The sequence below is a fragment of the Giraffa tippelskirchi genome, chromosome 4 (assembly GCF_054371585.1).
Source record: "Giraffa tippelskirchi isolate mGirTip1 chromosome 4, T2T-mGirTip1v1.2.pri, whole genome shotgun sequence".
In the NCBI taxonomy this organism is placed as follows: Eukaryota; Metazoa; Chordata; class Mammalia; order Artiodactyla; family Giraffidae; genus Giraffa; species Giraffa tippelskirchi.
The window spans coordinates 144782492-144797230 of NC_137278.1; the positions used below are offsets into that span (position 1 = coordinate 144782492).

The 14739-nt window shown below is 41.9% G+C and overlaps 1 protein-coding gene across 8 annotated transcripts in view; it reads left to right on the forward strand.

Moving 5' to 3' along the window:
• CPM (carboxypeptidase M) overlaps positions 1 to 14739 on the forward strand; it is a 69941-nt gene that overhangs the window by 28443 nt on the left and 26759 nt on the right. For 3 of the 8 annotated variants that reach the window (XM_081589805.1, XM_081589799.1, XM_081589802.1), the window contains exon 3: positions 11392 to 11485. Coding sequence is in view for 5 of the 8 variants with exons in the window: in XM_081589799.1 (XP_081445925.1) it covers positions 11392 to 11485 (94 nt within the window). In the remaining 3 variants the exon portion in view is untranslated. Of the gene's footprint in view, positions 1 to 11157; positions 11287 to 11387; positions 11486 to 12628; positions 12766 to 14739 lie in introns of those variants that run through there. The other 5 variants (XM_081589804.1, XM_081589798.1, XM_081589801.1 and 2 more) reach the window with 3 other exon arrangements.

The window sequence follows — 14739 nt, forward strand, 5'->3', positions numbered from 1 at the left end:
TCCAGCCATCTACATCTTTTTTTCCCTGATCCAAAGCCCAATCCTGAGGAAGACATGAAACTCACGATTAATGCTGCCCACCATCCAAGCTTCTTATTCTATGTTAATCACTTAACCTTTGCTAAGTTAATGACTTGCTGACCAGAAAACTCAATGATCACATAAATCATGTGATTTAAAAATACTCCTTTAATTTTTTTCTAGTTGTAATAGAAATTTAAAAACGTCCTTTAGTAAACATTCACGTTTGTATCAAGATGATTTTTCTTTCTCAATATATATGGAGATTTAATAAGCTATTGTGGGCTCTTCCCTCGTAGTCCAGTGGCTAAGACTCTGAGCGCACAATGCAGGGGGTCCAAGTTTGACCCCTGGTCAGGGAACTAGATTCCACAAGTCACAACTAAGAGTTTGCATGCTGCAACTAAGACCCAGTGCAGCCAAATTAATTAAAAAAGAAAATAAGCTATTGTGCTTTGGTTTTGGATAGTTTACATAGTAACTTCTTAACCCCCTTTCTAGTATAGTTTTGTGTTTTCATCAGGAAGAGGCAACCTGTGAATTTCTCACCTTGGAGCCTCCATCCCCCACCTATCCCCAACCATGACTTCACCTTTCAGGTGAACAACTCTGACCTCTTCTGACCCTGCATCTCACTTTGCAAACTACAGAAATCAGTGAATCACGCTATGATTTTTTTTTTAACCATTATCTTTTACAAATCCTGTCCCCTCCAGCTTTTATTTTGAAATGTTTCAAGCCTATAGAAAGATTGCAAAAATATTAAATATTCGGTTTTCATTTATATATCCACCAGCTGTTAATATTTTGCTACATTTGCTTTCTCTCTCTCATGAGCTCTATCTATGGGTTTCAGTGAACTATTAGAAATGGTAAATAGCATGCTTACTTACAAACATCTAAGCATACACCATCTAAATATGACTTCTTCCTAACCACAGCACACCATTATTGAATTAAGAAAATAATTACTCAATGAACAATATAGTCCATTTTCACAGTCCTCCAATGGCTCCAAGAATGCCTCTTATAACATTTTTTTCCCTTAGAATCCAATCAAAAATTGCAAACACACTGCCTATAGTGTTCTCTTTAGTCTTGTAATCTGGGGCAGTCCTCCTGCCTTTTGTTGACATCGACCATCTCCCGTTGGACCAGTTTTTTGTCATTGACTGATTCCTAATGAACCAGTTCTTTATCGACAAGCACTGGGGTTGCCCGCCTACAGGGACGAGTTGGCGTCTCTCCACGGCAGGACCAGACTGGGAATCTTAACATGATTTCCAGCCTCCGTCTCCTGGAGACTGTTAAAATGTGAGTGATGGCTTCAATCACTTTGGCAACAGACCACGTAAGGGCACATTGTGAAAGGTGCATTTATGGTTCAGCACGGTTGGCCAAGGCAACCTGCTTCCTCACTCTCCTTGTGGCAGAGCTGCTCCCAGGCTCAGCACCAGCCTCAGGCATTTTGCTCTGGGAGTTCTGAATGAGGTTCAGTTCTGAGCTTAAGTAAGTTCACCTGATGTCTGGTGGTATGAACATTCGTGACAGTTTTCATGCTGTCACCATCGATTTTGAAGGACATGTTTTCTCAAGACAGCCTGTTCATTCTGTGAATCCACACTTCAGTTTTTTAAAAAACCATAGCTGATTTTGGTGTACCTGAACTGACTGATCTGCACATTTTCTGAAAGAGGCATTTTTGGGGCATGATGGTTCTGTCCATATGTTAGGGATGCTGTTTACAGTTGAAATTTTTCTTTAATTGCTCTAATGTTGCGTCATCTCCTAGGGCCTATAGTGGTGGTGGTGGTGTAGTCACTAAGCTGTGTCTGATTCTTTGCAACCCCATGGACTGTAGCCCACCAGGCTCCTCTGCCCATGGGGTCCTCCAGGCAAGAATACTGGAGTAGGTTGCCATTTCCTTCTCCAGGAGATGTTCCCGACTCAGGGATCGAACCCAGGTCTCCTGCATTGCAGGTGGATTCTTTACCAACTGAGCCACCAGGGAAGTCCATAGGGCCTGTAGTATCACCCGTCAATTCAACTCAAGGCCCTCAAACAAACATGTGCTCATCATGTTTCCGGCACTGTTTATAAAGTTTGTGAGGATTAAATGAAATAGAAATCCCATGAGGTTATAGGTACCATCAATCCTGTGACATAAAAACTAAATCCACTCAGCAAGATTAAGCAATTTGCCCAATACCATATGGGTAGTAAGTGGCAAAGCTGGGGGTTTAAACCCTGGCAATTTGATTCTAAAATGTGCACAAGGCATCATTACATAAAGTGCCACTAGAGGGACATTGCATATCTTTCAAGAACTCTCAGATGCTATTTGGAGACATATGTTGTATTGAAATTCTGGTTTAGATGTACTTACTAAATTATTGACCGACCCAACTGTGAAACTTAAATCTCAGAATGATAAAACCAGTGATAAATCTACTTTTGTTAATCCCACAAATGCACCATTGGTCCTATTTTTAGGTCAAGTTTAGACCTTAAAGGAACCTCATTTTGGCAACTTCAGGGCTTCTCCCACTGTCTGAAGTTCAGCATATTTCTGTCTGAACCCTAGCTTCTTTTACTTTCAAATGAAAGCCTTTTAGGTACAAGCTCAACAAATAGGATGACTGAGAGAAAAGGTCTTTGTTCTTCTAAGCAGCTTATGAGAAAACTAGCAAAGGAATTGCCATTATTCCCTGCCACTGAAGGATGAGTTCTTATGGTAGCAATAAATAGGCAGTTAGGATAAGCAGGCCTCCAACAAACTGGGGTTTGAGGGAGGGGGCATGGAGGAAGGGCTCAGATGGATCTGAATTGACCTCATTGTAAAACACAGCTGTGTGACACCTACAGGAATGTATGAGAAGTAAAACCACCAACTGGGAAGAAAGAACCAAAACACTAACACTGAACCAGAATGCCCCTGGAAAACCTTAAAAGAGAACCCACCAATGGACAATAAACATAGTGCTAGCTATGACCGACCTTTTAAAATAGCATTTTTTAAAGATCTCAAGCACTTGTTTGTACTTTAAGATGATATTTAATTTGGCTGTTAAAACTGAACCATTCTTCAAAACGAAGATCTGATTTTGTTTGACCTCTCCCCTAAGGGACCAAAAGCGGAAGTTCGCAGCTTTTTATAGTATGAGGCCTCTAGAGATTTTCACTTTGGGGATTTAAAACAAGTTTCCTGTCTCTCTATGAAAAAAAGACTAGAAGGGAACATAAAAAAATTAGGGCAGCTGTGACATGAGAATTATGGCTAGCTTTTAAAACTTAATTAAAAAAAATTCTCTTAATTTTATAGCTTAAAAATTAAAAATTTTTAGAAGAAGTGCAACAGATTTACCAGCTTCTGATCTGGGAATAGAGTGGGAGGAATAGAGAAGGTAGAGTTGGAAGAGGAATTTCCTGCCATCTTCTTGTTTGGGTTGATGGTTGGTGATTAATGAGACAAGCACTTTGCTTTTCTGGGAATCGTGACTAGTCTTGAAATCAAAAAGAAGAGGAAGAAAGGAAAATGTCTTCCAATTCAGTACATCCTTCAGGTTTTTCCTTTTCTCTTTTCAATTGAAAAAGATAATGTCCCCAAGCAATCAGAAGAATTTCTGATTTAGAAATTGAAACCCCCAAACCTCCCTACTGACCTGTTCAGGAAGCAATAACATGAAACTAACATCTCCATTTCTCAGGTGTTGTTTCACAGCATTAGTGCCACGGGGACAAATAAGTAAGCAAATGAAATCCCATCTCCCCATGATGACGGAAGAGTCTAACCAGAAGCCAGATATTTTGTTTGGATCTCAGCAGTCTCTTGTATGGAAATATCCCCAAGAAGGTCTGAAAACCCTGGGATTGATCTAGAAACTTGGAGCTTTTTCAGAGCCCACCCCAGATAGTTCTTTGTAGACTAGCTGTAAGCCTTTTCTTCAGTCCTGGACCCTGGCTCCAACTGAACTTCTTTATCTGATCATTTTTCCAGCCATCTATTCATTTAGGAAGCATTTAATGGGCCACCTACTACACCTGTGCCAGGCATGACACTAACTACTGCAAGCACAGAGATGTACAATCCCTTGCCTTCAGGAAAACCTGTGGTTTTAATGTTAGGAGAGGGGTTGCAGAAGCATGTGGGAGATGTTCAAAAGGGAGAGCAACTCAGGCTGGTAAAATATAGGATCAAGGAAGAAGGGTAAGAAAGGTGATGGATGGGAGGGGGCTTTTGGTTGAGCCTTGGAAAGGCAAGAGGAAGCTGGCCACTTTGATCAGGTAGATAGAGGACTATCCATGTGGGAGCAAGAGCGTACATTTATAGGCATCAAGGCTGATGGTAGCTCCCATTAGAATCACACATGATTAAATGAAGAGTGCCTGAAACCTAGTGTAAGGAATTGTGATAGGAGGCTAGAGGCAACAAGGCCACAATCCATGAGAAGCCATTTGCCATGCTGAGGGGCTTGGATTGTACTTTGATGTCATGGGAGGAAAAGGGACCAAAACTTGGGGTCCTAGCTAGAATTTAGAACGGCCGGAGGCAAGAGGCGGCCCAGTCCCATGGCTGCTTCCAGGCAGAGCAGGGCACTTGCTCTTTTCACAGTAGCAGAAGGACCTCTAGGTCGCCTGAATTCTTTCTGCACCGCTGAACCCCTTCTTGACAAGTTCCTCCATTCAGGAGCAATGTCAGGAGTTCCGAGCCCACTACACAGTAAATGGCATTAAAGCTCCATGAGGTCATGTGGCTGACTGGGGATTGGAATCATTGCATTTTACCAAGAATGGGTTCACAGCTTTGCATGTACAGAGTCAGACAGACTGGGCATTCATATGGGCTGGCCAGACTTCTCAACTCAATGCAGAAGCCCCAGTGACTGCTGGGCCATTTGCCCTGTTGGGAGAGTGTGTGTGTGAATTTTTTTTGGTCCCAGAAAAGGTCTGAGTAGAGCAGATGAGTTTTGTCCATGTCCTTCCTCCTATTGCTATTCCACCTACCCTCCTTTTTCAGCATAGTCAGCTTAGCAGACAAATCTCTGAAGTAGAGCTGTCTCCAGATTCCACAGCTTTGGGGCAGAGCCACTGAGGCTTACCCATAATCCTTGAATAGAGAGCAGTCTGGGGACAAGCTAGTTTGCAGACCAGTCTGAAATTTGCATACCAAAGGAAGGAGATGATAGCTTTAACTTCTCAAACCATCCTCAAAGGGTCCTTGAAACCTCCTCCTCCCATTTCCAGTTCTCCAGAGGGGAGAAAGAAAAATCTCAACACCAGAAATGGCACATGGCAATTTACAGGCGCAGGTTCACATTTCTTTGATCTTTTCTGCCCCTTAGGTGACTGGAATAGTGCAGCATAGTGGTTAAGAACAGAGCAGGCTCTGAATAGGCTAGCCAGCTCCATCCTTTGTTACTATGGTTCTCAAACTTTATGTATATTTTTAATTGAAGGATAATTGTTTTACAGTGTTGTTGTAGGGCAGAAACCAACACAATACCAATCAGCCATAATTATATGTATATCTCCTCCCTCTCCTCTCCCATCCCACCCCTCTAGGTTGTTATGAACTGCCAGGCTGGGCTCCCTATGTTATATGGCAGCTTCCCATTAGCTGTTTTACACATGATAGTGTATATATGTCAATGCTACTTTCTCAGTTACGTCCTACCCTCTCTGTCCCCCACCGTGTCCACAAGTCCGTTCTCTGCATCTGTGGTTCTCAGACTTCAGCGTGCATGAGGATGCCCTGGGGAGCTCATTAAGACTCACCTGCAGGTGCTCACCCCCAGGGTCTCTGACACAGTACTTAGAAGTGGAGTGTGAGAACGTGCATTTCTAACAAGTTCCCAGAGGATGTGATGGTACTGGTCTTGGGACCACACGTGAGAACCATGGCCTTATGATCTCTCCTAGAATAGTGCCTCCACCTGTGTGAAAGGATAACCTTTGTACCTACTGCTTATGGTTGTCAGGGCTAAATGAATATATATAAAATGCTCTGAACTGTGAGTCATACTCCCGTGCAAACATAGCCATTCTGGAGACTTTGTCCCTGTTTTGTTTGCAGTTGTTTTTGTTGTTTGTCATAAGCCACTTGGCAGGAACTTCCTCTTCCACTTCCAGGCCTGAGGTCACGGAGATTGCGTGTTTAACCCGACCGAAGTTAAGTGCTATTTTTCAGCTCCTCTGGGACATTATTTGATGCCAGGCTTTGTGTATGTGGTACTGGGAATGAGCATAAGTGAGATTGAAGGTTTGGTGTTGGAGCATTGGCTTCTTTTTTAGGGAAGACAGGAGGAACTCGCCAGCTTTACATCAGTCTTGCCAATAGAGCTGTTGGTCCCACTTACGTATGAAGACGCAAATTCATGCATCAAGCAAGGTCCCCCAAGCTTTGACTTAGGTCAAAGGGTAATTGTAAGGACACCAAGAGAAATATGCTAGTCTGGGAAACAACTGATCCATCACCCTGGAGGCTGGTGCCTCATGGGTTGGACTTTGCGTATCACCAGCCTTGTCATCACTGCAGGTCTGCTTCTGGGACCAGGCCACCCACACAGGGGTTCCACTTCTCTCTGGGTATGTGTCCAGAGAGTAGAGACTCACTTGGAGTAGAGAAAGTCTAATGGGGTCGTCATGTCAACACCTAGTATGGACCATCCCTGTAGGATAGCCCTCAGCTCAGGTGTCTTGCTATGGCTCAATGGTCATAGACAGGTAGCAGCCTGGAACTTGTTCCAGGGACAAATTATGGCAGTGTGATGCTGAAAGAACTGCTGGGGAACTGTGCCCCCAGAGTGGGATTGGCCCCAACCTACCTAGTACTTTCAGGAAGAGCCTGGAGTCATCAGAAGAACACAGATACTGGAATCAGACAGATCTGGGTTTGAATCCTGGTTCTGCCACTCATATCAATGAATTGTGGGTATCACCCACCACACAGAGGTGTTGTAAAGATCAAGTATTATAAAGTGTAAAGATCAGGTATTATAAAGCTCAGCACACAGTATCTGAACTTAATAAACAATAAGATTAGTGTTTTATTTTTAAAAACTAGAAAGATGAAAAAGTGAAAACAAAGTCTTGGTTTTATAACTCTATCACTTAGCCCATTTTTACTGACAGTGTGCTGTTTTCAGTTCTTATAGGGACTCATCAATTATTTCATTTAAGGCTTTGTGTGCTTTGGAGCTGTTTCATTCCATGGTATTTTGTTAGTGAATAGTCTGTTTTACATAGTTGTAATTATATAATTTTGTATTCTGCTTTCTTTGCCATGGTAAAATATTTTTCATTAAAAATTCTGTACATAATTTAAGTGGACATGCTGTAATTTACATAAATTACTTATAGTTGGACAACCATGGAGCATTGTTGAATGAATGATACTGCATTTGAGTAATAAAATATCAAACATCCATTTAAAAAGGTGTAGTCAAAGTATATTTGTTAATATAAAAACATGTTCATAATTGTATGTAAAATGAGATGATTTTACCTCCCCAATCTAGCTGGACATTCACTGCCTCAATCTGAGCAGCTTTCAAACTTTAATGGGCCTCAGAATCACCAAAGGAGCCTGTTAAGTGCAGGTTGGGGACCCTCCCCTTAGAATGTGATTTAGGAGATGGGGCTCAAGGATTGGTGCTTTTCCAAGGATCCAGGTGATTCTGATAAGGGAATAACACCCCTTCAATTTCTCCCTGTTGATACTGTACTTCATTTTTCAAGCTTCTCCTCCTACTTTCTCCTTACACTCCTAATGCCTCGAGTGTTCTGTTTCCTTCCCTTGTGGATCTTTGTGAAACCTTTTGAATGTTAACACTTTTCTGGTCCTACAAGCAAATCCAGTTGGGTGCCCAGTTGGGTACCATGTCACATCCCTGGGCTTGGAGTCAAGCCCCGAGAGGGTTCCTGGACGTTCAGTTCAGTTCAGTCACTCAGTCATGTCTGACTCTTTGCGACCCCATGAATTGCAGCATGCCAGGCCTCCCTGTCCATCACCAACTCCCAGAATTTACCCAAACCCATGTCCATCAAGTCGGTGATGCCATCCAACCATCTCATCCTCTGTTGTCCCCTTCTCCTCCTGCCCCCAATCCTTCCCAGCATTAGGGTCTTTTCCAATGAGTCAACTCTTCGCATGAGGTGGCCAAAGTATTGGAGTTTCAGTATGGAATAGATACTGACAATTTTGGAATCCAGGTTTTCTTTACTTTGTAGTGAAGAGAAAATGGCTGAGCATTTCAGAATTCTTGAGCACATCTGGTGCTCAAGAGTTCAAAGTAGGTGCTCAAAGTTCAAAGCAGGAACTTGGAGGGATAAAGGCAGCCTGTCCAACCTTGATAGAAAAAAACAATCTTGTTTAAATTAGCCTCACCTTGGCAATCAAGCTGTGAAAAATCAATAGTTTGTCCTTTGTGCATTTACTCGAGTCTAAACCAGGGACAACCAGTGTTCGTTGGAGAGGCTGGTTAAAAACTTTCAGGAGGCTTAGCTTTCCAAAAGCATTGGGTGAATATCTTCAGGTTTATGGGTTGGTTTTCATCCTCAGGCTTGGTTCACAGAGGGTTTCTCATTTTGCTGTTCACTTAGGAGCCATTCATGCTAAAACTGAGATTGAGTTACTACCAATATTTCTTCATTTAGGTTTTATTGGTTTGATTTCCCTACTTCCTTGAACCAAATTACACACACACACACACACACACACACACACACACACACACACACATTTTGGCTGTGCTGGGTCTTCGTTACTGCATGTGGTTTTCTCTAGTTGCAGTATGTAGGCTTCTCATTGCAGTGGCTTCTCTTGCTGCAGAGCACCAGCTCTAGGGTGGAGTGGCTTTCAGTAATTTTGGCACATGGGTTCTAGGGGGCAGCCTTAGTAGTTGTGGCACCACGTGCTTAGTTGCTCTGCAGCATGTGGAATCTTCCCAGACCAGGGATCAAACCGGTGTTCTCTGCATTGCAAGGCAGATTCTTAACCTCTGGACCACCAGGGAAGCCCTCAAATAATACTGAATACCTATATCAAGTCAGATTTTTCTTGTCTTACCCTATCCTTTATATTACAGGTCAGCTTTGCAAATGCAGAGTTAGAAAACAATTGAGAAACGTTATGTCAAGGTGATGGGCTTCCCTGGTGGTTCGATGGTAAAGAACCCGCCTGCCAATGCAGGAGACATGGGTTTGACCCCTGGGTCAGAAAGATTCCTTAGAGAAGGAAATGGCAACCCACTCCAGTATTCTTGCCTGGGAAATCCCATGGACAGAGAAGCCTGGTGGGCTATAGTCCATGGGGTAGCAAAAGAGTAGGACACGACTTAGCAACTAAACAACAACAATGTCAAGGTGATACTGAATTATTTCCCTGCTTGTGAGGGGACCAGACCATATTCTGTACAAATCTGTGGTTATTCTAGCCTTGAAAGCATTAATAGCTACAGAAAAGAATCCCCCCAAAGGAAACCTGAAGAGCCAAGTTTAATAGAAAAAAGCTCAGAAAAAAGCTCTTATTTGCTTCACGTGAAAAATGGTAACATGCTACATTTGAAGCCCTAGGTGATCTGAGAATTGGTAATATGGGAGAATCAAAGATTCTGGTTAATAAAGTGGTTCTGATGGGAAGCCACCAAATGGATTGTACTGATACTTGTCCACATGGCTAACTTGGAGTCACTCTTCAGAACACTGGTCAGAAGTCAGCTCTAAAACCCTACGTCTGTAAAGTTTTATGTGATCCCACTCCTTGGAAAAGTTTCTTCCTTTGTTCTACAGTCACACCAGTACCTTATACACACTCTGTGATCATATATGTCATAGTCCAGTGTAATGATGCTTGCATGCTGTTCTTCTCTAGATCAGAGACTCACCGGATGTAGAGAGCATGACTATCTGTAGGGTTAAATGCCTGAATATAATAGTACTAAATAAATGGATGTGAATGAATGACCTGAGTAGTCTGCCCTGAACAGGTGGCATCAGTCAGATAAGCTGCCCTTTGGGGATTTTTTTTGACAGTTTCTGCAATTACTAAATTTAAAGCGTTACCCTGTCAAGATGAATTGTCCTACAATTGTTATAATAAATTAAGAATTAATGGTGGAAAAGACAAGTCCAGTATCTGCTTCTCCCTGAGTTCTTTATGGCAAGCGACTATTCCCTCACCTATGGGATCCCCAGATTAAAGGAACTACACTAGAAATTCTGCAGAAACGGGCTCCACATTAGCCCACAGACTGCTGTTAAATTCCTTTCCTGGGCTCTTGAATTCCACAGAAGGTTTAGCTATTACAGATATGTGAACTTTGTATCTAGGTGCTAGATATCAAATATACATTTCTGCAATCTCTAGTTTTAAAGTGGATTAAAAAAAAAAAAGAATGTGATTTTAGAATAGAAAGAAACCTCTTCATTTTGCTGATTAGGACACTAAGCTTCTTGAGCAACAGGCTGTTTTCATTAGTGTTAAGAGCTCTAGAATTGAGTCATCTAGGCCAGAATTCAGGTCTTGGTTCTGGGGCTCAAATCACAGCCTCTTTACTGGCTGTGTGATCATAAGCAGTTTATTTAATATTTTTTGAAGATCAGTGTTTTAATTTTGTAAAGTCTGGTTAAAAATCTATCTCGGACAAGGGATTGCCTGAGTTTATATGAACCAAAGATGCAATGGTAACATCTGCCCAGAGTGAATCTTCAATGATGTTTAGTCTCTGCCCAAATCTCACCATCTCTGGCAGAGTTAGGACTTACAGGTTTTCCTTGAGGCATTGTCAGCATAGTTTGTGGTTCCCAGCTTACACGACAGGACTCAGTGCTCACCAAGGACACTCACTGCTGAGAGGCTTTGTTACATGATCATTTGAATACAACAAGACTCAGGATTTACTGTAAAAACAGTCTCCCTTCTGAGTTACATGTTTTCTTGCTGTCGGTTTTTTCACATTCCTTGCACTGAGAGTTATGGCTCCCTCCCAGTCAACTATCAATTATTATTTCTGTGTTATTTTGTGAATTAGCAAGATCGCTTCTATAAAGCAGCAGGAACTCAGAGCACACTTTTTGGAAAAATAATTTGGGAAAAATAAGATCTATGTAACCTACTAAGTCTTCAATTTTTAAAAGTCACATTCTAGAATAAGAAGTTAAATATTTCTGCCGATTGAGAGGATTTTGGCTGGCAGTAAACTGAAAGCATTCCAGGCACGGAGGTGTTATTTGCATGAACTGAGATGGTCATGAAACATTCATCAGGTGGGAGAAGTAGCATCATTGTTCACTATTCTCATTCTACCAGAGTTCATTCATCATTTCAAAAGGCTACTCATTTTTCTGTACTTTTCTCCCCCGTAAAGGCAGAAACCTGTGGGTTCTCGTCGTGGGACGCTATCCAAAGAAACACAGAATTGGGATTCCGGAATTCAAGTACGTGGCAAATATGCATGGAGATGAGGTATGTATATGGTTTGAACGTATACCTGACATGTCACCAAAGGACCTTCCCTCGGGTCTCTTGCACTCTGTGTAAATGCAGAGGAAGCAGCAGACATTGTAGCAAAGACTCTGGCAGGGTCTTCCTGTAAGGCCTCCTGAGAGGATTGAAGGAGCCATGATCCCAAAACCATCACAGCCGTTTGGTGGTTTACCCAGTGCCCTGTGAAGGTAACCAGAGCTTGTTTTTTGTTTGGGGGCTGGGAGAATGACAGCCATCCAAGTCCCTGAACGCCTCCTGGGTTGGTTTTCCCCACCTCCTGCTCAGCATCGGGGTGACCCAGCAGAAGAGTGATATATTTGAACTAAGAAGGTCCCAACTGGCTATCCAGCCTCCTACTAGCTGGCTTTTTTAATGCTTTTGTCACTTTCTCTTAATCCAAAACTTAGCATTTTTGATGCTTAAGTTTAGACCATCAAGCTTAGGGCTCTGTCATCCCCACCATTCCACAAACCCTTAAATTCCATCATAACGTCTTGCTGTTTTCCAGCTTATCAGAGATCAAGTCTATTTTGTTTCATTTATGTTATTTATCTTATAATTTGCAAAATACCCTTTTACCACTCCTGGCTGCCCAACCATTCTAGCCAGGCATTTGAAGATGTTCCTCAAAATTTCTCACCTTACTTCCTCAGAGTATATTTTTGTGTGTATACTTTTATATATATTTTAGTATATACTTTTGTATATGTATTTTATGTACAATAAAATATATTTTAATATATATTTATACATACTTTTCGATATATATTTTAGTATATACTTCCTCAGCTCTCATATTTTTGAGAATATGACATCTGCAGGATTTTCTGTTTCCCAGGACCTGACACAACTGGGCAAACCAGTGGAAGGGAAAGATAGTCTCCAGTCTTGACAGTAAAGAATATTGACATATGATCTGTGTCACACCTTATCAAACACACTTAACTTTAGGGAATGTCAGAGAAAACGCATAATCCTGTAAGTACGACCTGCTGAGTTGTTACAACACTTCCAGATCTGCAATAGTGTGGCAGCATGCACTGCTCAAATGCTGCGCTTCCTGTTCCGACTCAACCCTCCCCAAACCCAGGCTTTATAGGAACAGGCTCCACCCTGCGTGACACACACACAATTCTGCCTTTCCTGTCCAGACATGCTGCTCAACCCACCCTGACCAGCGAGGGGACTTCTCGTCACTGGAACTCAAATGCAAACGTTTGCCTCTGAGAAAGTGGCTTGTCTTTGAATCTGATTTGTGGGTGGGTGGAAGTTACTTTTTTGAGCATAATAGGCTGTGCTCAAAAAGGCTTGATATTGCTGGGAGTCTGAACAAAGTTGTTTTTAATAAAACGACTATTCATGATAGACAGCAGCCCAGACTTCCTTTCCCTTTTGCTATCTGGTCAATTGATCGGGTCCCATGGAATCCATTTTTAATAGGAGACATGTGGCCCTCAATTGACTCCAGTAGCTTATTTATTAAATTCCTAGCATTTCGAAAGGTTGCAGTCTGCTGCTCAGAAGTTAATCCTCTCAACTGAAACTTCCAAAGAAAAGCAAGAGTCCTTCCTCTCGTTGACCCCTGAATTTGCTTGTACTTTCCCAAATTTCTGACATCTTGCCCTCTAGGTAGTTAATGTATCCCATCAAAGCAGGTCTCACTCATTTACCTTGATTCTTTGACGACTGCCAAGGACTGAGATTATGCAGGGGGAAATGTCAGTGTGTTTTGGGTGTGGAGACCTGAAGTCCTGCCACTCTCTGTATGTCCCAGCTGTTAACAGTGTCTGACAGCTTTGGGGGCCACTGAGAAACTTATTATCCTGAATTTAGATCTTGTGTGTTCCACCCTCCTGGTGCCACCAGGAGCTGGGGAAAGGGATGGCTTAACCCAGGAGCAGAAGGGTCACTTGGATTAGCTGGGTCTAACCAGTTCCAGTATTCTTGCCTGGAGAATCCCAGGGACGGCAGAGCCTGGTGGGCTGCTGTCTGTGGGGTCGCACAGAGTTGGACACAACCGAAGTGACTTAGCAGCAGCAGCGGCAACCAGTTTCCTCATCCTTCTTCTTCTCTTAGACCTTTTGGGATTAAAGAGCATTTTCAAGGTCCACTATTAAAAAGCAGCATATATAACCTTTGTGGGCAGTGGTTCTTAACCTTCTTTGGGTGGATTCCTTGCTGTTCTGGCACTAGCTTTGAATGCTGTCCTCAGGGTGCATGGATCTTCTAGGAGTTTGTGGACCTCAACGCTCAGTCTTACACAATACACTACCCAGTTGTGGATTGTTGCTTCAAAATTGTTTTGCAATTGTTCTTGTAAGTGCTGGAACACTCATTTTCATCTATCTAGCATGTTCCAACTTGACTGAATTGAAGTAAAACTGATAGAGATTTATTTTCTGTTTCCTGAGTTCTTGCCATCTTTTTTTAAAAACTTTTAATTTTATGTTGGAGTATAGGTGATTAATAATGTGTTACTTTCAGGTGTATAGCAAAGTGATTCAGTTATACATGTATCTATTTTTTTCAAACCCTTTTCCCATTTAGGTTGTTACATAGTATTGAGCAGAGTTCCCTGTGCTGTACAATGGGTCCTGTTAGTTATCTCTTTTACATATAGCACTGTGTTTATGTTAATCCCAAACTCCCTAATTATCCTTCCCCACTCTCTACCACATTCCTCCCTGGTAGCCATAAATTCATTCTCTGTGAGTCTGTTTCTGTTTTGTAAATAATTTTATTTGTATCATGTTTTTTAAGATTCCTTTTATAAGCAATATTACACAATATTCCTCTTTCTCAGTCTGACTTACTTCACTCACTGTGACAATCTGTAGGTCCATCCTGGGGTATTGCCATCTTAATGACCAGATGAATTATCAGAGAAACACTCTAGAAGCCCGTGTGCTTACCCAGCCTTTCAGGCTCTTCATTAGGGATTCTCCACACTCTCACAAAAGGAAGCGAAAGCTAAATGAAAGGCTGGATAAGTCAATGGAAACACTTTTGACCACATTTTTTAAAAAAAATTTTAGTCTCTCTAAGGTCTCACGTTCAAAGACTTAATTTTAAATGAAGGGAGGCCTATACATAAAACATGAACGAGTATTTGAGACATTTATATTAAGTTTGAGAAGAATTAATTTTAATAATATGTGGCATAAATTTGCTTTTACAGAGACAAGAAAATATGGTCCAAGAAAACAAAAGGACCTTGTTTAATTCTCTCTGAA